Genomic DNA, 26,969 nt, shown 5'->3' with positions numbered 1-26,969 from the left:
TCATTTGCTCTTAAAACACACCAGAGAACACACACAGGAGAGAAACCCTTCAAGTGCACTGTGTGTGGAAAGGCATTTTCAGATTCATCTACTCTTAAAAAAACACCAGAGAACACACACGGGAGAGAAACCCTTCAAGTGCACTGTGTGTGGGAAGGCATTTTCAGATTCATCTACTCTTAAAAAACACCAGAGAACACACACAGGAGAGAAACCCTTCAGGTGCAGTGTGTGTGGGAAGGCATTTTCACAGTCATCTGCTCTTAAAACACACCAGAGAACACACACGGGAGAGAAACCCTTCAAGTGCAGTGTGTGTAGGAAGACATTTTCAGATTCATCTGCTCTTAAAACACACCAGAGTACACACACGGGAGAGAAACCCTTCAAGTGCAGTGTGTGCGGGAAGGCATTTGCACATTCATCAAATCTTCAAGTACACCAGAGAATACAGAAGCATCAGAAGATCCATAAGGAGTGCAGTCTGAAATCAGCTTGTGAAAGTCAAAGTGCCGCAATTAGCCCACCCCTCATGAAACACGAACCAGAAGAAACTCCCTGCTTGGACACTTTTAAAGGTATCGAGGTGAAATGTGAAGAGGTGATGGTGAAATGTGAAGAGGTGATGGTGAAATGTGAAGAGGTGATGGTGAAATGTGAAGAGGTGATGGTGAAGAGGGAAGAAGTGATGGTGAAGAGCGAAGAAGTGAAGGTAAAATGTGAAGATGAAGATTCAACTCCAAAATTGGACCTTCACATCGATGGAGGCAACGTAAAGCAGGAGGAGAATTCTGATTGTGAGGCAGAGCGAGGCAACTCCCAGCAGTTTGTGGAAGTGGAGGTGTGCGTGGACTTCCTCCTAGACAATACAAAGTCAAGTGGTGACCCGGTAGATGTGTAAGCCAGAGACGATGTCGCTACAATAGATGCACCTTTGTCACAGGCCTTTAATGACAAGAATATGAAGTTGAACACTGATTTCCTAGGTTCAACCTGCAGAGTAAGAGTGGCCAGTCTTTGTGGACCTGTGGGTTGGGTCAATCTCTCACCAGGAGCGAGAGCCAATAAGCTCCCAAGCATTCACGATGTTCTCATGATAATTGCTTTTACGCTTTGCTCGCTTAATCGCCTCGGCAACTCGGAGTTTTGTGTCGTACCTCGTCTGAAACGCTCGAATAGCATCCCCAAGTTGCAGCTGCCCCTGTGTGGCACAGGGTGGTGGCCCTGCACCGGCCTGCATGTGGACAAGAGCCTGTCAGTAGGGGGCGATGATTGATGCGTCATCTCAGTTGTGTAGTTTGTAGGCAATCTTGATTCGAAGCTTTCGTGACTGCAGGAATCCACACTCTTTAGTTATTTCGGTAAAGTCGCCACGTGGGTAGAAACATAACAGATCACGGCGTTTAGATCACAACACAAGCAATCGTCATCAGGTGGGACAACCACAGCAAGAGAAACTGCTGAAGTAGTAGGCGCCTACTACTCCAGCAGTTTCTTCTTCTTGCTGCTGTGCTTGTCCCACCTGATGACGATTGCTTGTGTTGTTATCGAAACGCCGTGATCTATTATTTGTAGCGCAATGTTTAGAATTTGATACATTTTGACCCAGACGCCAGCATGCAACGGCCTACTCGTTTTGAATGACGCAACAATAGTACGTTGTACATACACTGTTAAGCAGACGGTGCGTATTTGTAAAATAACTTCTTAATACGATGTAACGTGATGCAGTCAATTTCGCTGCAGTAATTCAATGTTGTTAATATGCCCGTCAATTATTTAGAATGAATACTTGTCTGATTGTGCGCGTGCATGTAACATTTTGTCTGAGGGTCAAACATTGAATAAGTGATGTTAGGACAAAGTGTGTGTGTGTGTGTTTTGGAAGTAACCTGTACAGAGAAGTCAGGTGAGACCCGTTGTTCTTGTGATACAAGTCAAAGGGTACTTTTGTGTTTCACGAAGCGTCTGCCTCTGGAGCAACTCATCGTCTTTGAAATAGGGAGCACGCTCGGATCATTCATCAGTTACAAGGCATACCACTTGAAAGTTACACGTATAGGAGGAGGTACATTCTCTACAACACGAATTGTAGTTTTGTCTTAAGTGTTGACGTCGATTTTGTCTAACTGGGACTAGAAATGCTCCTTGCTGATTCACGTCTGGATGTTCGTGACCATCGGTTGAAGCAAACCCCACTGCTGTTGTTGAGACGCTGTGCACCATTTTATGGTCCAACACATTGACGGCCTTCAGGCCAGGAAAGTCACAACATTTGCACATGAAGGACGCATTCACGCAAGTACCCCATGCTCCGTTTTGAAGTTTTAAAATGAAACATCTTTGAATTGTGTTGTGTTTTGAATTAGATGATTTTATTTCTTCATTAAAAGCTTGTTTCAATTTACATCTGGAAGACTTCATTGAAAAGGACATTTCGTGTGAATTTTCTCTCAACGTTAAGTAGACGGCCTTGCCGGGGGTTCGGTTCGATGCGGACTTTCACCTGTTTGGGATTGCGGGATCGAGATAAGGCGACACGGAGCTGGCCGTGCGAGAAGACGGCCGTCTGCAGATCGATTCCAACGTAATCAAACGTCTGTCCCTGCACCTCCGTTGTCCATGCAGGGGGTGCGTCGGTTTGCAGCACCCCCTGCATGAAAACAACGGAAAGTGCAGCGCTCATCACAGATAGATAAAGTTGTGTGCTTATATTTAAAATGTTATTCTTTTATAAGGTGATGTTGAAATCGAAAAGTGTTTAGCCAGTTGATGATTTCAATCAGATTGATTAATTTATTATGCACCACATATCTGAGCTTTTGTGGTCCTGTTGAGCTAAAGTTGGAAAAAGTCCGTGACTATAACTTCGCTCAGTATTGTAAACGTGTTTCTATTATTTAGTTATTGTTTAATACAAACTTCTTCAGATAGTGGGTTTCAAGATGTACTTGAATGGCACGTTCGTTGTTCTGGTGTTTAATGGCTTGGACGTCATGGCAAATGGCTTCCATCGATGTGGAAGTCAATGGTGGATGATAATTTGACATTTCGGTGTTGATTTGGAGTAGATTGTTTAACTGTTGCATACCGGGTGGTGAAATGCTTTGCCGAGTACCTGAACTGTTTGACCAAGTGAATTCATGAAGAGTTCGATACGAGTTTGAGCGTTAACATTCTTGCGGAACAACAAAGGTCGGATATTTTAAAGATTCCTGATCGTACGTTTATTGCGACAATGTTCACGGGGAACACGTGTGGAGGCGAGTTCCGGGTGAAGTCTCCCCTTACCTGGCAACCATGGTGGCTGTCCGCTGATCACTCTCGCTCCGTCACAGCTACGAGCTGTAGGGATCAGGACTCTGCCCTGGCGCTGTTTTAATTCACAGCACCAAGAGCGAAGAGCCTCATCCCTGCAGTTCCCTCCTGTTGTGCCGCAGCATTTACCGCGTAACGAGGCAATGTTTTCATGAGCAGTGCGTTCCACTACACACCCACACGAGCGAACCATGTGCAACAGTGTGCGTACATACAGACACGAACAAACACGCGGGTGCACATACACACACAAGCGCTTACTTGCAAACACGGACGAGTGGAGATGCACACACTAGTGTGGTCACCACCTGGCTAGCTACACTAGTCACGTGATAACTAGTATACTAAACTATACACTACACTATACACTACACTACTATACACTACACTACTATACACTACACTATACACTACACTATACACTACACTATACACTACACTATACACTACTATACACTACACTATACACTACACTATAAACTACACTATACACTACACTATACACTACACTATACTCTACACTACTATACACTACACCAGGGGTGTCCAAAGTTTTTTTAGTGAGGGCCAAATACAGAAAAATAAACAAAAGGCCGGGCCACACACTAGAGGTGACATGTTGACACATGAATACTGTGTGTATTTCTAACTCACCTATAATGTGAAGAAAATTGCACTCAGTGGGAGCAGTGATGCTGTCCTTTGGATTGAAGGCTGGCTGACATGTCAGGAGAAAGTTTGGTGGTTTAGACATGAAGGACTTGACAGAGATGGCTTTTGTTCTGATTTAACAGAGAAAATGTTTGTTCACATATGTATGTTGAGCCGAACAGGCTCATCATTTTTTTGCGTGGCGTCTCATCAGAGGAAACTTGGCATTATCCAAACTCTGATAGAAGTCAGGGAGGGAGAGAAGCTGATGTTGACTCTTCAGAGAATCATCACATTGCATTTCAATCAGTTCTAACTGCAGACTCTTCCACTTCTTCTGCATCCACCAGGAAGGGGGTCGAGAACAGCTTGATTTGTTTTTCAATGACAGAAAAATCTTGGAAACGCTGGTTGAATTCTGTCACGAGAGGTACAATCACAGACAGATATTTCTCCTTTTTAGCAGAAAGGTCGCCCTTTGGAAAAGCAGACTTGATTTCAGACAGCGCAGGGAAGTGTGCAGCATTAAAGCTTCGTAGTTGTGTCTCAAACAGGCGGAGCTTTACACAGAAGGCTTTCATGTGCGCATACAGGTGTTCTTTGCCTTGTAGGTTCTTGTTCAGTGTATTCAGATGATGAGTAAGATCAACTAAAAATGCCAGGTCTGCCAGCCACAGAGGGTCACTCAGTTCATGAAGAGGCCGGCCCTTCTCTTTCAAAAACTGGTCGATTTCTGATCTCAGCGAATAAAACTGCTGCAGCACAGAGCCGCGGCTGAGCCAGCGCACATCAGAGTGGTAGAGTACGTCCCCGTATTCAGCATCCACATCAGACAGGAAAGCTTGAAATTCTCTGTGGTACAGACCTCTAGCTTGAATTATGTTGACAGTTTTTACAACATGGTTCATCACATCGCCCAGCTGGACAGTCTTGGCACACACTGCTTCTTGGTGGATTATACAGTGCATCCTAACAGCCTCACCTCCGCTCTCTTTTACCTTGGCGCACACCATCGATGCCATTCCTTTGCGCTCGCCCGTCATGGCCGGAGCTCCATCCGTTGTTACTCCACAGAGCTTGTCCCATTTAAGCCCCATCTTTTCAACTGCCTCTGACACAGCTTCAAAAATATCTCTACCCGTCGTTGTGCCTTTTAGGCTCATCATATCAAGCAGTTCTTCCGTACAGCAAAAATTATCATCTACTCCCCGCAAAACAATTAACAGCTGCGCGGTGTCTGTGGCATCTGTGCTCTCGTGGTAGAAGGTGCACACACACACACCCCAACAAATACACTTCATACATGACACGCATGAATACGAATGTAAATACATGTTCTGCCGTCCAAATATTGAATTCAGATACCAAGTTGCAAATTCATCAGAATATTTATTTATACCAATCAATCGCTCACAAAACCACCTACCCACCCTCTCAAGTTCTCACGCACACAAGAACTCATTCACCAAGCCGTGCTGGCCTGCACAGGTGCTCGCTAACAGCACCTGCCCCAACAGTCTGTTAAGGTGCTCGGGGCAGGTGCTCGCTAACAGCACCTGCCCCAACAGTCTGTTAAGGTGCTCGGGGCAGGTGCTCGCTAACAGCACCTGCCCCAACAGTCTGTTAAGGTGCTCGGGGCAGGTGCTCGCTAACAGCACCTGCCCCAACAGTCTGTTAATGTGCTCGGGGCAGGTGCTCACTAACAGTACCTGCCCCAACAGTCTGTTAAGGTGCTCGGGGCAGGTGCTGCGGGATATTTGTCTTTGCGTGAGTGTGTAAATGTGGGAAGCGGTAGTGTCGTGATGAACACACTTCGCCACGAAGCCGGCCAACCAGTTGGATTCCCCGCTCACGGCAAAGACCAGTGACGATTGTCTGAATCGGTTATGGCCTCGCCTATGTCGATCACTTGAATTTGGAGATATCGTGACTGCAGGAATTATTCTTAGTTTTTTTCGGTAAAGTCACGTAGAAATAAGTAATAAAAAATTCCATAATAGCGTACGACGTTTCGATTGCAACACAAGCAATCATCAGGTACAGAAGAGCTAAAGAGAGAGGAGACATAACCGCGGAGCACACTAAATCGAACAAGGTTTAGCAAAATTTGGAAACCATATAACGCAACACGACGGTCGGTCAAAACACAATTAGTGTGCTCCCCCCGTCTATCTCTGTATCCCCTGTTGTATCTGTGTCTGGCTAACTGCACTAGTTATCACGTGACTAGTGTAGCTAGCCAGGTGGTGACCACCAGGCTAGCTACACTAGTTATCACGTGACTAGTGTAGCTAGCCAGGTGGTGACCACCAGGCTAGCTACACTAGTTATCACGTGACTAGTGTAGCTAGCCAGGTGGTGACCACCAGGCTAGCTACACTAGTTATCACGTGACTAGTGTATCTTGCCAGGTGGTGACCACCAGGCTAGCTACACCAGTCAGTTCCTGTACCTGACACCATCGCAATCATTGAAGACTTTATTCATCAAGGACTAAACACTGAGGTACCCCCCCTGGTGAGACACTGTTTAACCAATACATACTTCACTTGGAACGGAACGTTCTACAAACAAACTGAGGGCACCCCAATGGGCTCCCCCCTATCTCCCATTATAGCTAACATTTTCATGGAGAGATTTGAGACTGACGCCATCCAGACTGCCACTCTGCGCCCAACCTTATGGGAGAGGTACGTGGATGACACTTTTGTCATCTGACCACATGGCCGGCCTGCTCTAGACCAATTCTTCGACCACATAAATTCCATACACCCAGCCATCAGATTTACCATGGAAGTCGAAAAGGATGGCAAGCTACCTTTTTTGGATGTCCTAATTAAAAAGAGACCTGATGGCTCAATGAGCCACTCTGTCTACAGGAAAGCTACCCATACGGATGCTTATATGAAACCGGATTCCCACCACCATCCATCACAGAAGAATTCTCTCATCAAGACTCTGTACCATAGAGCCCAATGCATATCCGACCAGGAACACATAGGCAGTGAACTCAAGCACGTACACCAAGCTCTTAAGGCTAATGGTTACTCCGACTATACCATCCGCAAAGCTATCACTCAAACCATGAAGAAGGACCCTCTTGAGGAGCCTTTCAAAACCATCACTTTACCCTACATTGCGGGGATCACAAAAAAGATCTCCAAAATCTTGAATAAACACAAGATCCAGGTCCGTTTCAACACATTACATAAAATCCGTGATCTGGTTCCGTCTGTAAAAGATGTGATTCCGGACATACAGTGCCCTGGTGTCTATAAACTAAGTTGCCTCTGTGGTAGTAGTTACATTGGAGAAACCAAACACAATGTCTTGGACCGCATTCATGAACACAAAGCAGACCTTAAACACGGTAGGACCAACACCTCGGCCGTGGCAGATCACTGTTATAATTCAGTAGGCTCACATGACATTGACTTTTCCAAGACAGAGGTTCTTTGTAAGCCATCTGGCTACCATGAGAGATTCGTTCATGAGGCTATCCACATATACAAGCACAGAGACAATTTCAACTGAAAAGATGGATTCTAGCTTAGCAATCATTGGAAAGATTTGATAAACCATTTCAGTTCTTAATTGATTGTTCACGCTTACAGTGGCTTTCAGACAGCATACATTCTAAAAAAAATTCGTCTCCCCCCTCCTCTTTTCAAAATATAGATGGACTAGTCCTGGGTAAACTGCCAAATCGCTGCGCGTGACGCTAACGTTTTTTATAAATAAATAAATGCGCCGTTTAAAAATAAATTTATACAAACCAACACACCTGAAGATGACCGTTTGAGTTATGGTCGAAACGTCGTGAGAATTTTTTTATTTTATATATATTTTATTATTTTGTTGTTTCTCTTCAACGTGACTTTACCGAAAAAAGTAAGAATATGAATTACTGCAGTCAAGAAAGCTTTAAATCAAAAAAGGTTAAAATTGTCAAGTATTTTTTTGGGATCTGAAAAATATTCCCCATTTCGGTGAAGCTCAACGGGCAGATTTTCTGTTTTGGATGCCTTTTCGATAGATTTGATTGTTTTCCAAAAAATCCTGGCATTTCCATGTGATTCCAGGAGCGTGGAGGAAAAATAGGCATTTTTTGCATGCCATATTTTTTTACGCATCTATTCCTTAAAATTCTGTATTCTAGCCAGTCATTTACCAAATCACTTTTCTGAGCACATGCCCAAGCCTTGTCCCTAGTTTTCATGAGCTTTGTAATCAAAGGATCATACCATGGTGGGCGGTTGCCTTTAGTTTTAAATCTAACCAACGGAGCATGTTTGTTAAGAATTTGGAGAAACGTGTACCTGAAAGTCTCCCAAGCCGTAGTCAGGTTGGGGATATCACAGACCTTATCAATATCCGAGTGAAGCACATCATTTGTAAATGCCTGAGTGCTGAAGTGCCTCAAAGAGTGCTTCTCAACAATTTTAGGGGGGCTTTGGGTCTGGTTGATGATCTCACACCAAAAATGAAGGAGTGATCACTAAGGTTATTACCCAGAACACCAGTCAGTGCAAAATTGTGAGGGGCATTTGTCAATAGGACATCAAGCAGAGTTGACTGTTCCGGATTTTTTAGGTTGGGTCTTGTGGGGACATTTATTAATTGAAACAAGTTAAATTCATCTGTAAAATTTGTGGCCACGGCCGGCGGGTTTAGCCAATTCCTGAGGCTATCCACATATACAAACACAGAGACAATTTCAACCGAGAAGATGGATTCTGGCTTAGCAATCATTGGAAGGATTTGATAAATCATTTCGGGTCTTAATTGATTGTTCACGCTTACGGTGGCTTTCAGACAGCATACATTAATTTTTCGTCTCCCCCTCCTCTTTTCAGAACATAGATGGACTCGTCTTTCTGAATGACTGCCAAATCGCTCTCCATGATGCTAACGTTTATAAATAAATAAATACAAGCCGCCACTACTTTCAAATGTTTCTTGCCGTTGGTTTTCACACCTGATGATGACTGCTTGTGTTATAGTCGAAACGTCGTGAGAATTTTATTGTTTTATATATTTTTTATTGTTTCCCTTCAACGTGACTTTACCGAAAGAACCAAGAATATAATTCATTGTTATGTTCGTGTTACATTTTAAACAGAAAATGTTTACGTTTGCGGGACCTCTTTGGCCCAGAATTAAAATGGTGACAGAGAAAGGGACGTGGCGTGAACACCTACACACACTCAGTGTACACACACACAGAGTGTACACACACACAGAGAAAGGGACGTGGCGTGAACACCTACACACACTCAGTGTACACACACACAGAGTGTACACACACACAGAGAAAGGGACGTGGCGTGAACACCTACACACACTCAGTGTACACACACACAGAGTGTACACACACAGAGAAAGGGACGTGGCGTGAACACCTACACACACTCAGTGTACACACACAGAGTGTACACACACAGTGTACACACAGAGTGTACACACACAGTGTACACACACACACAGTGTACACACACAGTGTACACACACACAGTGCATACACACAGTGTACACACACACACAGTGTACACACACACATTGTATACACAGTGTATACAACAACAACAACAACCGCCATTCGCCACTAAGTGGCGGTGACGTCACCACGACGCTTGTGCCAGGCTATGTGCACCCTGAGGCCACGTGAAGTGTCGAACGCCCGCTGGCAGGAGGTCACGGGGCAGACCCAGGTGCCACGGGTCGACTGACTGAGATGACTGGCTGATGCACCACCTATGCCCCCTACTGTGCCAACCTGCTGTGCTTTAGCCACCCGGCGCTCCGCTCGCTGTTGTGAGCGTCGCTCCTCCGCCCTCCGTTGTTGTTGGAGGGCGACTGCCTCCAACTGCCCAGTAGCATCCTTCACGAGCCTCCTCCACAGAGGCCGATCTTGACACCGCTGGTACCAGTCATCGGCAAGTCCACTCAGCTCCACGTCCTCCTGTACCACATCACTCCATCTCTTCTCTAGCCCGTGCCGCGCCCGCTTAGCCCCCTCAATCCGGCCAAACAAAAGCTGTTTCGGCATGCGGTGGCTGGGCATGCGGGCTACATGACCCAGCCATCGCAGCCTTGCCTGCCGGAGGAGCTCACCGATGGGACCCTGCCCAGATCTTTCAAGGATTTGTGAGCTCCTCACACAATCCAGCCTGGTTAAACCCAGGATGGATCGTAGGCAGGCCAGCCTAAATGTTTCTAACCGGCGAAGATGTTCCATTAGGGGGGTCCACGTTTCGCAAGCGTAGAGAAGGGAGGGAATGACCGTGGCCGAGAAGACCTGAAGCTTAGTGCGGAGCGACAGACCAGGTAGCTTCCACACAGCGTTACGCAACCGATGAAAAGATATTGCCGCTCGACTGATTCGGAGTGAGACCTCTGCTGTTAAACTTCAGCCAGTCATAAGCACACTGCCCAGGTATGGGAAACTCTCCACTCTCTCCACAACTGCCCCATCACCGATTGGGAGTTGTGGGGGTGGAGTGTCCGATGGTACAAAATACCCAGGCAGGTGCTTAGTTTTGGTGGGGCTGATGGTAAGGCCCCACCTCTTAGTGGCACGCTCCAGTCTCAGCAGCAGCGTCTCCAACTCCTCCTCTGACTGAGCAGCTATTACCAAATCATCAGCATACATAACGTGGTTGAGCAATAGGGAGCCATCCCTTGACCGCACCCGGGCATCGATTAGCCTCCCATTATATCTGTACCATATGGAGATTCCCCCGGTACAGCTATTGAAGGCTTCACGAACTACGTGGTCAAAATAGATGTTAAATAATCTGGGAGCCAGAGGACATCCCTGTCGCACCCCAAGGTGTACAGGGAATGACTCTGACTCCCGGCCACGTAGTTTTACCCGGGCCCGCTCACCATCATGAAGGTCCTTAATGATCGTGAGCAGAGGGTCAGGTACTCCAAAAGCACGAAGAACGACCCAGAGCCCAGGCCTACTGATGGTATTATAGGCCTTGACCAGGTCAATAAAGCAGAGATGTAGGTCTTGTTGGAATTCCCTACACCTCTGCTGTAGCAGACGGACAGAAAATATGGCATCTGTGCAGGACCGCCCTTTCCTGAAACCGCAATGGGGCTCCGCAAGCCTCTCCTCAGCGTGCCTGGCAAGGCGATGCTGAATAATCCTTGCCAGGACCTTTCCCGGCACACTGAGGAGTGAGATGCCCCTGTAGTTGTTACAATCTGTGCGGTCCCCCTTCTTAAAAAGGGGGACCACCAGGGCATCCTTCCAATCCTGCGGAACCCGTCCAGTGGTCCAGACTGTTGTTATGATGTCATATAGAGCAGTCTGTGCACAAACGCCACCCTCCCTCAGCATTTCGCTTGGGAGATCATCTCTGCCCGCTGCCTTTCCTGGTCTCAGACTCCGGATCGCCTCCAATACTTCCTCAGCAGATGGCACCTCAGCCAGCCACTCACAGGGGGTGACTTCATCCAATATTTGAGGCACCGCAGCCTCAGCAGGGTCATCCTCACTTTGTGCCACGATGTTTTCATGGCTGACGGATTTTCCCTCCCCCAGGACCTCACAGAAATGCTCAGCAAATCTGCGAACCTGTTCCTGGGGGTCGGAAATTGGATCACCGTTTTTTCCCCTAATGATGGTAATAGGTGTGGCGCTGCAGGTTACTTTTTTGATGGAGTTAAATAGAGATTTGTGATCACGGGCCACTGAGGCAGACTCCATCTCCTCAGCAACCCGCGACCACCACCCATCCTTGCAGCGCCTCACGGCTCTCCGAACCTCCGAGCGAAGGCTGCGGTAAGCCTCCTCATTCTCTGACGTGGGATTCTGTAGCCGATGACAGTGGGCCTGTCGCTTTTTCTCAACCATCCTGAACAACTCCTCTGTCATCCAGGGTGTCTGGGGAGGTCTGGACCGCGTACCCAAAGCAGCCATTGCAGCTGCATGAGTCACAGTCCTAAACCTCGCCCATTTACCCTCGACATCAGGAGGAGTCGGGGACGATGCCAATCCCAGCCGCAAGCGATGATGAAATTCTCGCTTGCAACTTTCATCAGATAACTGAGACCAGGCCACTTTAGGTTGGAATGGGGTCCTGGGTGTACACCCACCACCGGAGTGGAAGAATGGCAGGCGCATCTTACAGATGACTAGTCGATGGTCAGAGGGCAGATCATCTCCACGGTAAGTCCTGGTGTCAAGGACATGGGCTCGCATTCGCTGGTCCGTCACTATGTAGTCCAGCAGATGTTCTTGCTTAGACCCGGCATGCATCCATGATGTTGTGTGGATGCGCCGATGCCGGAACAGCGTGTTGGTAATTACAAGCCCATGGGCTGCACAAAAATCTAGCAGCCTCCTACCGTTGTTATTGAGCTGATCTGGCCCATGCCCTCCAATCACTCCAGACCAGGTGCCAGTATCATGACCAACTCGGGCATTAAAGTCACCCAACATGATGACTCTATCCCGAGGGGCCACTTTAGCCAGCACCTGTGACAGGAGGTCATAGAAGGCATCTGACTCATCGGCTTTGCCTGCATCCCTCCACGGATGTTCATCTTCGGTGGGGGCATAAGTAACCACGACCACCATTCCTCGCCTCCGGTTGATGGGAAGGCTAGCGCAAAGTAGCCTGGGGCTTACAGCTTCCCACACCTCACCGCCACGCTCCCACGCCCCCTTCATTCTTTTGTTCAAAAGAAGAGCCACACCCTGTTGTTTGGCAGTCTGCTGCCCCGAGTAGAGGACTGTCCATCCCTCATGGTGGCAGGAGCCAGAGCCGGTCCACCGGACCTCCTGAATGCCACATAGATCCAGGCGGTACCGGTCCAGCTCCCGACAGAGGAGTGGCAGCCTCTCCTCTGCAGTGAGCGTTCGAACATTCCACGTGGCCACCCGTAGTGGCTTTTCGTTGTTTCTGGAGTAGCCCCGAGTGTAGGTATTCAATCTCCTGGCTCCGCCAATTGGGGTTTGGCCAGGAGACGTCATAGACGCCTGGCCCCCCGGGGCCTCCGGTACAAGCTTAGTTGTTACATATTTCAGTTTAATTCGTGGTTTCGTGGTAATTAATTGAAGGTGGAGGGGTTACCAGCCCCTCGCACCCGTCCAGAGCCCCCGTTTAGCCCCTGTGGTGGACACATATGCCATGAGGAGAGGAGCCAATCAAAATTGGATCTCCCCCCACAGCGCTGTCCACGACAGAGTTGCCCGTCCGGCACCGCGAGGAGGTAGGGGGTTGTTTTGCCGGACACAGTGTACACTGTGTGTACACTGTGTGTATACACACAGTGTACACACACACATTGTGTACACACAGACACTGTACACACAGTGTACACACACACACAGTTTATACATACAGTGTACACACACACACAGTGTACACACACACAGTGTATACACAGTGTGTATGTACATACAGTTTATATACGTACACACAGTGTACACACAGTATATACACAGTGTACACACACACTGTCCACACACACACAGTGTACACACACACACAGTGTACACACACACACACAGTTTATACACACAGTGTACACACACAGTGTACACACACACACAGTGTATACACAAAAGTGTCCACGTTGTTGTAGCTGAGCCCACGCACCCAAGGGAGGGAGCAATGAAAATGAATCTAAATCAACTTAAACTCCAACCCCGCTTGTGACGTCACCACTCAGCATTACTTCATCGGCGTGAAACGCCAGGGGGAGGTGTACCTCGCTAGTGACGTCATGTCACCAAGGTATTCATCCGTCCATCGCGCTCTTGAACGTGACGTCACCTCCGCGTGGGTCACTGCCGTTATCGTTCCAGTGCCAATCCTTATTTGGGCAAAGATACGCCCAGTGACTGGTGGCTCATTAACATAATGTGTCCGTTAAAGCCGTCGCAAGTTTGTTGCGATGGGTTCAGCGCCCACGCCCCCATCCCTCGATATATGGATAGGCTTCATTAACATAATTTATTCAGTTACAGAGCCGCTTGTGGTAGGGAAGTGACGTCATACTACTTCCTGCTGTCGCTAGGTAACAGGAAGCTGCCGTGTGTGCGCTTGCACTGAAATCCGAGGTGAGAAATTCTCATCGTGGTGGTCGTTGTGGTGGTGGTGGTTGTTGTTGTTGTTTACCAAGGTAGAGCCTCTCTCTCTCGTAGGGATGTCAGTTGAGTAGCAGCGAGCATGGGAATCGATGTCCAAGTTGGAACTTTACAACGCGGGGCCTAGCCACGCGGGGCCTTGCCTCCTGCCCTCGCCTGATTGCATTCACTTTAATTATCTCGCTTTAAGTTTAATTTGCCTTCACCCGGATCGCCACTTTGTAGCTTTGTTTTGTTGTAAATATTCACGCAGTTTTTATATTTTTCACAAGGCCAAGTCCGCTTGAGCTGCTATACCGCTCTTGTTATCAGAAGCGACCTGCCCACAACAACACAAGGTGAGGCTTTGTCAACGTGTGTGAATGTTTTGACTTAAAACTTTGGTGACTGCAGGAATTAATATTTTTGGTTCTTTCGGTAAAGTCACATAGATAGAAAATTTAATGAAAATAACAGAAAATAAAAATAATTTTAAAAATTGTAAATAAAGCTAAAAAAACTGACGTCGTTTTGATCGCAACACAAGTGGTCTTAATTTAATGTAATTGTATTATCTGTTATTGTTATTTTCTGTCTACGTAACTTTGCTGAAAGAAACAAGAATACGTGTGTCAATGTCTATCGGTCAAAGACGCTATACGGAGAGATGTGCAAACTCCAAATATACAGCAGGCGTCACGGTCGGGATCAAACCCACGACTTCCTGTACACCAGGTGAGGTAGTTAACATCTCACCACGGAGAGAGACACGCAAACTCCAGTTAGCCTCGGCTATGTTCGTTGATCCTCGATTAATTACTTGGTGTAGTGAGGAAGCATTAATGCTGAGCAGATGAAGGTGGCCAGGTATGATTCTGGACACGCCACCGCCAGTGTGTGACAGTGTCAAGTTTGTGTTTGCAGTAAAGTCTATCAACTCTATTGAACACGGAGGTTATATCAAAACAATAGTTTACTTTTGTTTTCCTCTGGAACTCTTTGTAAGAATGGAAACAGGAGGTGAACACAGCACGCACATGCAGCTGAAGTCGGAACTGTTCATCCCAGCATTCAAGGACATCTGAGCCTGGATTCACACCTCTAAGTTGCGATTGAACATTAATTTATGAATTTCTGCCTAACACAAATAGTATTGTTTTCAACACCCTTTGCTATGTCAGCTGAATTTAGCTCTCATAAATATTCCTTTTGTAGCCAGACAGCTATAATTGTGTGCTCGGAGTTTTTGGTGAACATTCATTTTGAAGATACGAGGGCTTCCAGGCATGTTTATAACCATTTGCCCTCTCATTGTGTGCCATAACAGCCCATGTGATGAATTTGGGACACTTTTCCACTATATCATGAATATATGAATAAGTATAGACACACGTGTTACTGTGTATGTATGCTTTCCTCTGTGCATCGATACTGACGTGTAGATGGTGTGGATATTATTTTTTTCTGTCTGCAGCTGACGCTTCCTCTGACGCTTCCTCTGCAGAATTGGTCTGATGGAGCAAATGCACTCAGCGCAGCTCGGTAGGACAAGTCAACAATGCGACTGGTATTCTTAGTTTTTTCGGTAAAGTCACGTTGAAGAGAAACAACAAAATAACAAAATATATATAAAACAATAAAAAAAAAAAAATTCTCACGACGTTTCGACCATAACTCAAACGGTCATTATCTGATAATGACCGTTTGAGTTATGGTCGAAACGTCGTGAGAATTTTTTATTGTTTTATATATATTTTGTTATTTTGTTGTTTCTCTTCAACGTGACTTTACCGAAAAAACTAAGAATATGAATTACTGCAGTCACGAAAGCTTTAAATCAAAATTTAATGCGACTGGTGTGCATACAGCACGGATCGGACTGGAGATTTGACACGGCACAAGAGAACTCACACAGGAGAGAAACCCTTCAAGTGCAGTGTGTGTGGGAAGGCGTTTGCAGATTCATCTACTCTTGTAGCACACCAGAGAACACACACGGGAGAGAAACCCTTCAAGTGCAGTGTGTGTGGGAAGGCATTTTCACGGTCATCTGCTCTTGTAACACACCAGAGAACACACACGGGAGAGAAACCCTTCAAGTGCAGTGTGTGTGTGAAGGCGTTTGCACATTCATGTACTCTTGTAGCACACCAGAGAACACACACAGGAGAGAAACCCTTCAAGTGCAGTGTGTGTGGAAAGGCGTTTGCATATTCATCTGCTCTTGTAATACACCAGAGGACACACACAGGAGAGAAACCCTTCAAGTGCAGTGTGTGCTTGAAGGCGTTTCCACGTTCATCTCTTCTTGTAGAACACCAGAGAACACACACGGGAGAGAAACCCTTCAAGTGCAGTGTGTGTGGGAAGGCATTTTCACGGTCATCTGCTCTTGTAACACACCAGAGAACACACACGGGAGAGAAACCCTTCAAGTGCAGTGTGTGTGTGAAGGCGTTTGCACATTCATGTACTCTTGTAGCACACCAGAGAACACACACAGGAGAGAAACCCTTCAAGTGCAGTGTGTGTGGAAAGGCGTTTGCATATTCATCTGCTCTTGTAATACACCAGAGGACACACACAGGAGAGAAACCCTTCAAGTGCAGTGTGTGCTTGAAGGCGTTTCCACGTTCATCTCTTCTTGTAGAACACCAGAGAACACACACAGGAGAGAAACCCTTCAAGTGCAGTGTGTGCGTGAAGGCATTTGCACGTTCATCTCTTGTAGTACACCAGAGAACACACACGGGAGAGAAACCCTTCAAGTGCAGTGTGTGTGGGAAGGCGTTTGCAGATTCATCTGCTCTTGTAATACACCAGAGGACACACACAGGAGAGAAACCCTTCAAGTGCAGTGTGTGCTTGAAGGCGTTTCCACGTTCATCTCTTCTTGTAGAACACCAGAGAACACACACGGGAGAGAAACCCTTCAAGTGCAGTGTGTGTGGGAAGGCATTTTCACGGTCATCTGCTCTTGTAACACACCAGAGAACACACACGGGAGAGAAACCCTTCAAGTGCAGTGTGTGTGTGAAGGCATTTGCACATTCATGTACTCTTGTAGCACACCAGAGAACACACACAGGAGAGAAACCCTTCAAGTGCAGTGTGTGTGGAAAGGCGTTTGCATATTCATCTGCTCTTGTAATACACCAGAGGACACACACAGGAGAGAAACCCTTCAAGTGCAGTGTGTGCTTGAAGGCGTTTCCACGTTCATCTCTTCTTGTAGAACACCAGAGAACACACACAGGAGAGAAACCCTTCAAGTGCAGTGTGTGCGTGAAGGCATTTGCACGTTCATCTCTTGTAGTACACCAGAGAACACACACGGGAGAGAAACCCTTCAAGTGCAGTGTGTGTGGGAAGGCGTTTTCAGATTCATCAAATCTTCAAGTACACCAGAGAACACAGAAGCATCAGAAGATCTGCAAGGAGTGGAGTCTGAAATCCACTTGTGAAAGTCAAAGTGCCACCATGAGCCCATCCCTCATTAAACAAGAACCGGAAGAAAATTCCAGCTTGGACACTTTTAAAGGTATCGAGGTGAAATATGAAGAGGTGATGGTGAAGAGGGAAGAAGTGATGGTGAAGAGCGAAGAAGTGAAGGTGAAATGTGAAGAAGTGATGGTGAAATGTGAAGAAGTGAAGGTGAAATGTGAAGATGAAGATTCAACTCCAAAATGGGACCTTCTAATCGATGGAGGCAACGTGAAGCAGGAGGAGAATTCTGACTGTGAGGCAGAGCGAGGCAACTCTCAGCAGTTTGTGGAAGTGGAGGTGTGGGTGGACTTCCTAGACAATACAAAGTCAAGTGGAGACCCGGTAGATGTGTAAGCCAGAGACGATGTCGCTCCAATAGATGCACCTTTGTCACAGGCCTTTAATGACAAGAATGTGAAGTTGAACACTCAATTCCTAGGTTTAACCTGCAGAGTAAGAGCGAGCGGCCAGTCTTTGTGGACCTGTGGGTTGGGTCAATCTCTGACCAGGAGCGAGAGCCAATACGCTCCCAAGCATTCACGATGTTCTAATGATAATTGCTTTTACATGGTGCTTGCTTAATCGCCTCGGCAACTCGGAGTTTCGTATCTCGTCTGAGATGCTCGAAGAGCATCCCCAGGTAGCAGCTGCCCCTGTGTGGCACAAGGTGGTGGCCCTGCACCGGCCTGCATGTGGACAAGAGCCTGTCAGTAGGGGGCGATGATTGATGCATCATCTCAGTTGTGTAGTTTGTCGGCAATCTTGATTCGAAGCTTTTGTGACTGCAGGAATCCACACTCTCAAGTTATTTCGGTAAAGTCACCACGTGGGTAGAAACATAACAGATCACGGCGTTTATATCACAACACAAGCAATCGTCATCAGGTGGGACAACCACAGCAAGAAGAAGACGCTGAAGTAGGCGCCTACTTCAGCAGTTTTGTCTTGCTGCTGTGGTTGTCCCACCTGATGACGATTGTTTGTGTTGCGATCTAAACTCCGTGATCTATTATTTGTTGGCAATGTTTAGAATTTGCTACATTTTGACCCAGATGCAAGCATGCAATGGCCTACTCGTTTTGAATGACACTACAATAGTTTGTTGTACATACACTGTTAAGCAGGTGGTGCGTATTTTTAAAATAGCTTCTTAATACGATGTAACCTGATGCAGTATATTTCACTGCAGTAATTCAATTTTGTTAATATGCCTGTCAATAATTACGAATGAATACTTCTCTGTGCGTATTTTAAATGTTATTCTTTTATAAGGTGATGTTGATATTGAAAACTGACACATAACTGGCATGCCATAAATAGGAAATTAACTCTGCTTATTCGAATCAATGTATTCGTATATATGTTGATAAACTGTTTCAAGCAGATTGTCTCTAACGGCGACTACAGGGACCACGTGATTGTTTAAAAATGTATTTGATTATAACTATAATTGCCTACAATTCGTCATGTGTAGCTTATTTAGACTATAATTTATTCACTACCCAAAATGTATTTACTTGAAAACATAGAGCTGATATTTGTAAGCAATGTCTTTGTTATTTTTACGTTTGAAAACAAATATTTGCACAAATTTAACTTGTTCAGATACAAGGTGAATTCACAAGGCTTGGTAAAAAATCCAATATTTCAGAATTTTGCCTTAACGGAGAATATTTTTTTTAAATGTTGGTAAAAATAAAGATTCAGAAGTATATATTGTGCCGTGTCTACAATTTTACTGTAAAGTGGAATTGGTAAAAAAAATGATGGTTCAATGAGCCACTCTGTCTACGGGAAAGCTACCCATACGGATGCTTACCTGAAACCGGATTCCCACCACCATCCATCCCAGAAGAATTCCCTCATCAAGACTCTGCACCATAGAGCCCAATGCATATCCGACCAGGAACACATAGCCAGTGAACTCAAGCACGTACACCAAGCTCTTAAGGCTAATGGTTACTCCGACTACACAATCCGCAAAGCTATCACTCCAACCATGAAGAAGGACCCTCTTGAGGAGACTTTCAAAACCATCACTTTACCCTACATTGCGGGGATCACAAAAGAGATCTCCAAAATCTTGACTAAAGACAAGATCCAGTTCCGTTTCAACACATTACATAAAATCCGTGATCTGGTTCCGTCTGTAAAAGATGTGATTCCGGACATACAGTACCCTGGCGTCTACAAACTAAGTTGCCTCTGTGGTAGTAGTTACATTGGAGAAACTAAACGCCATGTCTCGGACCTCATTCGTGAACAGAATGCAGACCTAAAAAACGGTAGGACCAACACCTTGGCCGTGGCAGATCACTGTTATTATTCAGTAGGCTCACATAACATTGACTTCTCCAAGACGGAGGTTCTTTGCAATCCATCTGGCTACCATGAGAGATTCGTTCATGAGGCTATCCACATATACACAGAGACAATTTCAACCGAGAGGAAGGAATTCTGGCTTAGCAATCATTGGAAGGATTTGATAAACCATTTCGGGTCTTAAATGATTGTTCACACTTATGGTGGCTTTCAGACCGCATCCATTATTTTCGTCTCCCCCCTCCTCTATCCCGAACATAGATGGGCTCGTCCATCTGAATGACTGTCAAATCGCTCTCCGTGGTGCTAACGTTAAAAAAACGCCACTTTTTTCAAATTTTCTTGCTGTGGTTTTCACACCTGATGATGAATGCTTGTGTTGCAGTCGAAACGTTGTGAGAATTTTTATTTTATATTTTTATTATTTTTCTTGTTGTGGTTTTCACACCTGACGACGATTGCTTGTGTTGCAGTTGAAACGTCGTGAGAATTGTATTGTTTTATATTTTTATTATTGTATTATTTCCCTTCTACGTGGTGACTTTACCGAAAGAACCAAGAACATGAATTCCTAGCAGTCACGAAAGCTTAAAATCAAAATTTATTTTTACTTCGTTAACACCTTTCACGTTCGCACGACGCTAATTTTTTGCGACAAGAGGTTTCATTACCACAGGTTACACGTGCAGTGGGTCCAAGACGAGGCGAGACGGTTCGCTGGAGGCAACACGTTTATTCAACAAGGGAACCACAGCACAGAGGGGTGACGACCCCTCACAGCCGATAACCTCAGGAGGCAGTCCCTCCACACTACGGTGCCCTTACTCTGGTTCTAGCGCTAACCCTACACTGGTTATGTCTGAACCCGACCCTAGCCAGGGTCACTGGGCTCTTCGCTTCAGGGTCTTCAGGGTCTTCAGGGTAGCGCTCAGAGACTTCTTCAGAGCTTCAGGTGGACGAGGACCGCCAAACCCGTTCAGGGGTCCGGCTTTTATCCCCGTTCCAGGGTCTCTCCGCCCCTGGCCAAGCCTTCTGGAACTCTCTAGGGGGCCCTGGAACATCCCCCAGCCCCCCCCCCCCCCCCCATCTTGGGGTCTGGGGGCCCTGTTCGTCACACCTGGTCTGTACACCACCCCCTGCTGACACATGTCCGCTATTACAGGTCAGCTCCCGTGGTAATACGCATACAGCCCAACAATGGCGTTACATCATCCCCCCCCCCCCTTGTAGCATCCAGGCGTCTGCTACGTTCACAGGAAGCCCTAGACGCATGCACAAATATGCTCAAGGTGCCATGTCATACGTTCAAGCGTATGGATGTCCCCGACTTATTTATTACCTTTACATGTAATCCAGCTTGGCCTGAGATAAAACAAAAATAATAATAACTTTCATTCGGCCAGACACCCAGCCGTCGATACGACTTCACAGCCAGGGTGTTCAGACAAAAGCAAGTCAAATTCATCGAGAGCATTCACTGAGAGTCGTGTTTTTTGGAGAAACGATGCTGGATGTACTCAACTGAGTGGCAGAAACGAGGACTTCCACATCATAGGGGTTTCCCCTTTTTTTGTGGCAAGAAAACTGAAACCTTTTGGCGTCCTCTGGTCGAGCACCAATTGGGTCGAGGCTCTCAAGAAAGCCGTCCCTTGGTGTGGAACAAGCGGTTTCAAGGACAATTCCACATATATATTATCATAGTGCGTGTTTTTTGCTTGCATTTTGACTGCAGGTATTGTGGTTAATGCTGTAATATGAATCCTTGTAAAAAGGTTTCAGTTTGTTGCCAGAAAAAAGGGGAAAAACCCCTATTATTATATTTTGGTACTGCCAAAGGAGGTCTAATGATGTAGATGACTTCCCCACGCTCATATTTTAATCTGGCTGAAAGAAAAAAATCATCCAATCCAAATCGATGTTATATCTGTCGAGTTTCCAAATCCAGAGGAAGACCCACCACCCAGTCCCACCTCACCACCCTACACCTCACCACCCAGCCCCTCCTCACCACCCTACACCTCATCTGCTCCTCCTCACCACCCTACACCTCACCACCCAGCCCCTCCTCACCACCCTACACCTCACCACCCAGCTCCTCCTCACCACCCTACACCTCATCTGCTCCTCCTCACCCTGCATCTCCCCTCCAGCTGGTGTATCTCAGCCATGATGTCGTCTATCTGCTTGAGAATCCGGCACTCCTCCACCCTCTTGAGACTCGCCACCCTCTCCTCCTCCTCCACCCCGTCGCCCGACTTGCAGTCGCCATCATCGGCTGCACTGCGTGATCTCCGTAGTCCCCTCCTCCTCCTCCTCTTCTTCTTCTTCCTCCTCCTCGTCTTCCTCTCCTCCTCCTCGTTCTCCTCCTCCTCGTTGTCCGCCGCCTCCTCCTCGTCTCGTGCTCTGTCGACGCTCGGCTGCAGGCGGCTGGCGCGAAACTTCAGCAGCAGCCTGCGGACGCCCCCCGTAGACTCCACCACCTCCTCCTCCTCGTCCCTCCGCTCCTTCACCTCGTCACCCTCCACCACCACCTCCTCCTCCTCGTCGTCCGTCCGCTCCTTCACCTCGTCACCCTCCACCACCACCTCCCCCTCCTCCTCCTCGTCCCTCCGCTCCTTCGCCTCGTCACCCTCCACCACCACCTCCTCCTCCTCGTCCCTCCGCTCCTTCACCTCGTTACCCTCCACCACCACCTCCTCCTCCTCGTCGTCCCTCCGCTCCTTCACCTCGTCATCCACCACCACCTCCTCCTCCTCGTCCCTCCGCTCCTTCGCCTCGTCACCCTCCACCACCACCTTCTCCTCATCCCTCCGCTCCTTCACCTCGTTACCCTCCACCACCACTTCCCCCTCCTCCTCCTCGTCGTCCCTCCACTCCTTCACCTCGTCATCCTCCACCACCACCTCCCCCTCCTCCTCCTCATCGTCCCTCCGCTCCTTCACCTCGTCACCCTCCACCACCACCTCCTCCTCGTCGTCCCTCCGCTCCTTCGCCTCGTCCCCCTCCACCACCTCCTCCGGCGATGACGATGATGATGATGAAGACGACGACGACGATGCGTCCGAGAACGACCAACAGCTGAACGACGATGACGACGCTCTCTGCTGCCGGTATTGTTGCTGAATTTGTTTCCGTCGCTGCCGCTGCTTCTCCAGGGCGCGACCCCGGCGCCTCTCGGTGGGCGGCGGCGGCTCAGCCAGCGGCCGCGGCATCAGCGAGGAGAAGTGGAACGTCGCCCCACGCGGGGCCGAGCGCCGCTTGCCTGCGACCGCCGGCGGCAGCGGCGGCGGAAGAGGAGCCGGCGGCGACGGAGGAGACGGAGGAGGCGGAGGAGGCGGAGGAGCACGGCAGGTAGAGGAGCCCGGGCAGGGATCGGGATTCGGTCCCGCCGGGCAATCCGCCGCCGCCGCCACCTCCCGCCGCTTGCTTAGCGGCGACCGCCCGGCCAAAACCTCCTCCTCCTCTTCCTCCTCCGCCTTCATCACCGCCTCGGCCTCCTCTTCCCCTCCTTCTCCTCTCGCTCCGCCTCCTCCTCCTCCTCCGCCCCTCCTGCTGCTCGCCCTCATGCCCACGCCCTGCCACCAAAAGTCGAAGTGTCTCTTCAACGCCGCACGCGGTCCAACCGCGGCCTCCCTGCGTCTCTCCGCCTCCTCCGCCTCCTCCTTGCCCGCCGACTTGTCGGCACCGAGCGCCGGCCCCGACTCTCCGCCGCCGTCTCCGCGCTTCGGGGCGACCCTCGGGCCGATTCCCGGCGTCGGCCGGGCGCCGCCGCCGCCGCCGCCGCGGGAGCTCTCCTGGGGGGGCGCCGCCGCCGCCGGAGTCTCCCGGCAGCGGCGCCCCCCCTCGAGAGCCCGGAACGTCACGGGGCGACGAAGATGACGGTCGTGGCGGGGAGGCCCCGGCGCGGGCCCCGGCCCCCCAGCGTCGTCGTCGTGGAGCGGGCGAGCGACCTTGGAGGGCGCCGCGTGGGACTCGGCTCCTCCTCCTCCGGCGTCTTCCGCGGAGCGCTTGGGCACCCGGATGGGCCAGGAGGAGCGAGCCCTTGCGGAGGGGGCGGCCGTGGCCATGGCCGGGGTCGGGGCCGGGGCCCGGGCTGGGGGAGGCCGTCTGGGAGGCCGCTGGTGAGGGGGGAGGGCCGGAGGAGAGGGAGGAGACGCGGGATCAGATTCCAGCATTCAGCACGCAAACATCCCGGTAGCGGTGGTGTTATTAGTGGTAGCGGTGGTGGTCAGTGATTGTAGTGATGTTGGTAATGGTGGTGGTGATGGTAGTGATGGTAGTGTATGGTAGTAGTGGTGCTGGTAATGGTGGAAGTGGCGGTAGAAGTGGTGGTGGTGATGGTGCTAGTGGTGGTGGTAGTAGTGGTGGTGTAATGGTGGTGGTAGCGTTTCTGGTAGTAGTGGTGGTAATGGTGGTGGTAGTGATGGTAGTGTATGGTAGTAGTGGTGGTAATGGTGGAAGTGGTGGAAGTGGTGGTGGTGATGGTGCTAGTGGTGGTGGTAGTAGTGGTGGTGTAATGGTGGTGGTAGTGACACCCGAGATTGTATACAGGTTAAGGGGGGGGGGGAGAGACAAGAAGGGCCGTGGGGCGGGGGCTAAGTTAAGCCGCCTTCTGTTATGCTGCAGGGGGTTGGGGACGGAGAGATGGCCGTGTGCAGGTTGAAGAGCGTTACACACAAGAACCAGAGGCAGGAGGCAGTAGTTAAGCTGACAAACTGGTTGCCTTGCAGGGTATACTGCTGTAAACTATAAGGCTGCTAAAGTTTAACTTGGGTTTAACTTTATTTTTTTTACCAGCGCGACTTTACCGAAAAAAAGCTAAAGACTATGAATCCTTGCACATCACGAAAGCTTCAAATCTAGCGCCTCACATCGTGTTAGTTTGGCACCGATGTTCGTGCTGATTTTTTAAACTAGATCAATAAAACAACATTGATTACATAATAAAGTATAAAAGCTTTCGTGACTGCATAAAATTACTCATTGGTTTTTTCGGTAAAGTCACGTATGTAGACATTTTATTGTTGAAATACAATAAAATTATATTAAAAAACCAATGAGAAACATTGATTACAGCCTCAGCTCAGGTTTTTTTTTTCCCATCAATGAAACAGCCCCTGGAGTGAGAGCACCTTCCAGGGTATAAACCAACACTGCCGCACGTCTGTCCAAGAGCTGTGTAAAAAAACAATTGAGTTGAAAACAATGTCAAGCCGACAGGGAAAGGGGCTCCTGGCAACTGTGACCACCAGCCAGGTCGATGTGTTGGTAATGAGAACGTGCAATTTTTTTGTCCTTGGAAACACGGTCTATGAATAAAACGAGATATTCTTAACTCTTTCGGTAAAGTCACGTTGAAGGGAAACAATAAAATAATAAAATATATATAAAACAATAAAAATTATCACGACGTTTCGACCATAACACAAACGGTCGTCATCAGGTCGAAACGTCGTGCGAATTTTTTATTGTTTTATATATATATTACTATTTTATTGTTTCCCTTCAACGTGACTTTACCGAAAGAGCTAAGAATATGAATTACTGCAGTCACGAAAGCTTCATATCAAAATTCAAAACGAGATACTCGCAGAGTTTACGCTTCTGAATGTGCACTTGTTCAAGCGATTCACTCGGGTCTAAGAGGCAGACGCACGGTAAATTATTGGGCGGCACTTTGTAAGCTCCTAAGGTAGACAAAGCGAGCTTGAACACGACGCGCTCGAGTGAAGTCTTTGAGCGACGCATAGTTCATAGTTCATTTATTTGGTATAGCCCTGTGAGCCATTCGGCTCTTGAATCGGGTGCAACCGCAACAAACAAAAAACATGAACAAGAAAACATCTTAAAGTGATTATGTGACTGTGCAAACAGAAAATACAGGGAAAAAAAATCAAAATATTCCTGAAATAGCACCGAACACCAACGCTGTGTGCAAAAATCCCAGTGGGATGCAAGTCAAATAACAACAACAACCACAAGACAACTAAGATTAAAGCCATCAGTCTAACTCCGTACTACAATAAACAAAGACATGGCCAAAACAAAAAAAACTTTTCGAAATCACCAAAATGAAAGCCATAAATCCAATGTAACAGTGATCATAGGGACTGTGACCAAATTTTTAACAATAAACTACATAAATAAATTATAACACCAAAATTTAGAGCCATAATTTAGGCCACTGAATAGCAGTGGCAGCTAGGGTTGTACAACTCCTCTAGAGCACATTGACCCGCGTGCATTGCAAATAATTCAAGTTTAAAACACGCAGCAAAGATTCGTTACAAAAGCCTAGCGGCAGCCTTCACGCATCCTTTGGAAGCTTGCTAACCCACAACATAACCTAGAGACCATCTTCCAGGTCTCTATGGAGACCATCGCATGACAGCGGCATCTGTAGCCGGCCAAAGTGCCGCCTCGGCCGACTGGGCAATCTAGCCGAGACCGGTGACACTCCCGGAATAGGCCTCAACACGGCACTCACCAGCGCAACGCTGCGTAGGTGTCTGGGGAGGGGGTCTTCAGCTATATCCTCCTTCGTGGTGAGGTTACAAACAAAACAATGTCCTCGTGTGGTCGTGGTGGAGGAGGAGATTCGACGTTCCGTGCCTCGAATCACGGGCAGGCGACTCGGCGGGGCTGTTATCACGTGAGGCCTTAGCAGGGCGCTTTTATAAACCGTAGTGCGGATAGGCGAACACGCAGTGCGAGCGAGGCTCAGATTCTGTAGAATTGATAAACACTGCCCATAGACTAAGCACTGCCCATAGACTCAACACTGCCCATAGACTCAGCACTGCCCATAGACTCAACACTGTCCATAGACTCAACACTGCCCATAGACTCAACACTGCACCATAGACTCAACACTGCACCATAATAGACTCAGCACTGCCCGTAGACTCAACACTGCCCGTAGACTCAACATTGCCCATATACTCAACACTGCACCATAGACTCAACACTGCCCGTAGACTCAACACTACCCATAGACTCAACACTGCCCATAGACTCAACACTGCCCCATAGACTCACCACTGTGATCTCTACATTGGGTCAAACTTAACATCTCTTAATGTTCGACGGCTTGTGCACCAGATCT

General features: G+C 48.0%; 1 protein-coding gene across 1 annotated transcript; it reads right to left on the bottom strand.

The window, feature by feature from the left end:
* LOC142912431 (uncharacterized) lies at positions 1-26,548 on the bottom strand. The gene is made up of 3 exons (XM_076060628.1): positions 26,352-26,548; positions 22,768-23,982; positions 1-9 (listed from the first exon to the last, which is right to left on the bottom strand). The coding sequence occupies exons 2-3, from the start codon at positions 23,929-23,931 to the stop codon at positions 1-3; spliced, it is 1,173 nt and encodes a 390-aa protein (XP_075916743.1). The 5' UTR covers positions 23,932-23,982; positions 26,352-26,548.
* Between the last annotated feature and the right edge of the window lie 421 nt (positions 26,549-26,969).

This window comes from Petromyzon marinus, unplaced genomic scaffold (assembly GCF_048934315.1).
Source record: "Petromyzon marinus isolate PM22_M1 ecotype Great Lakes invasive population unplaced genomic scaffold, UKy_Petmar_22M1.pri1.0 PM_G_Scaffold_20, whole genome shotgun sequence".
Taxonomy (NCBI): domain Eukaryota; kingdom Metazoa; phylum Chordata; class Hyperoartia; order Petromyzontiformes; family Petromyzontidae; genus Petromyzon; species Petromyzon marinus.
Note: the sequence above shows the minus strand (reverse complement) of the source record. Positions and strands in the feature narration are given on the sequence as shown.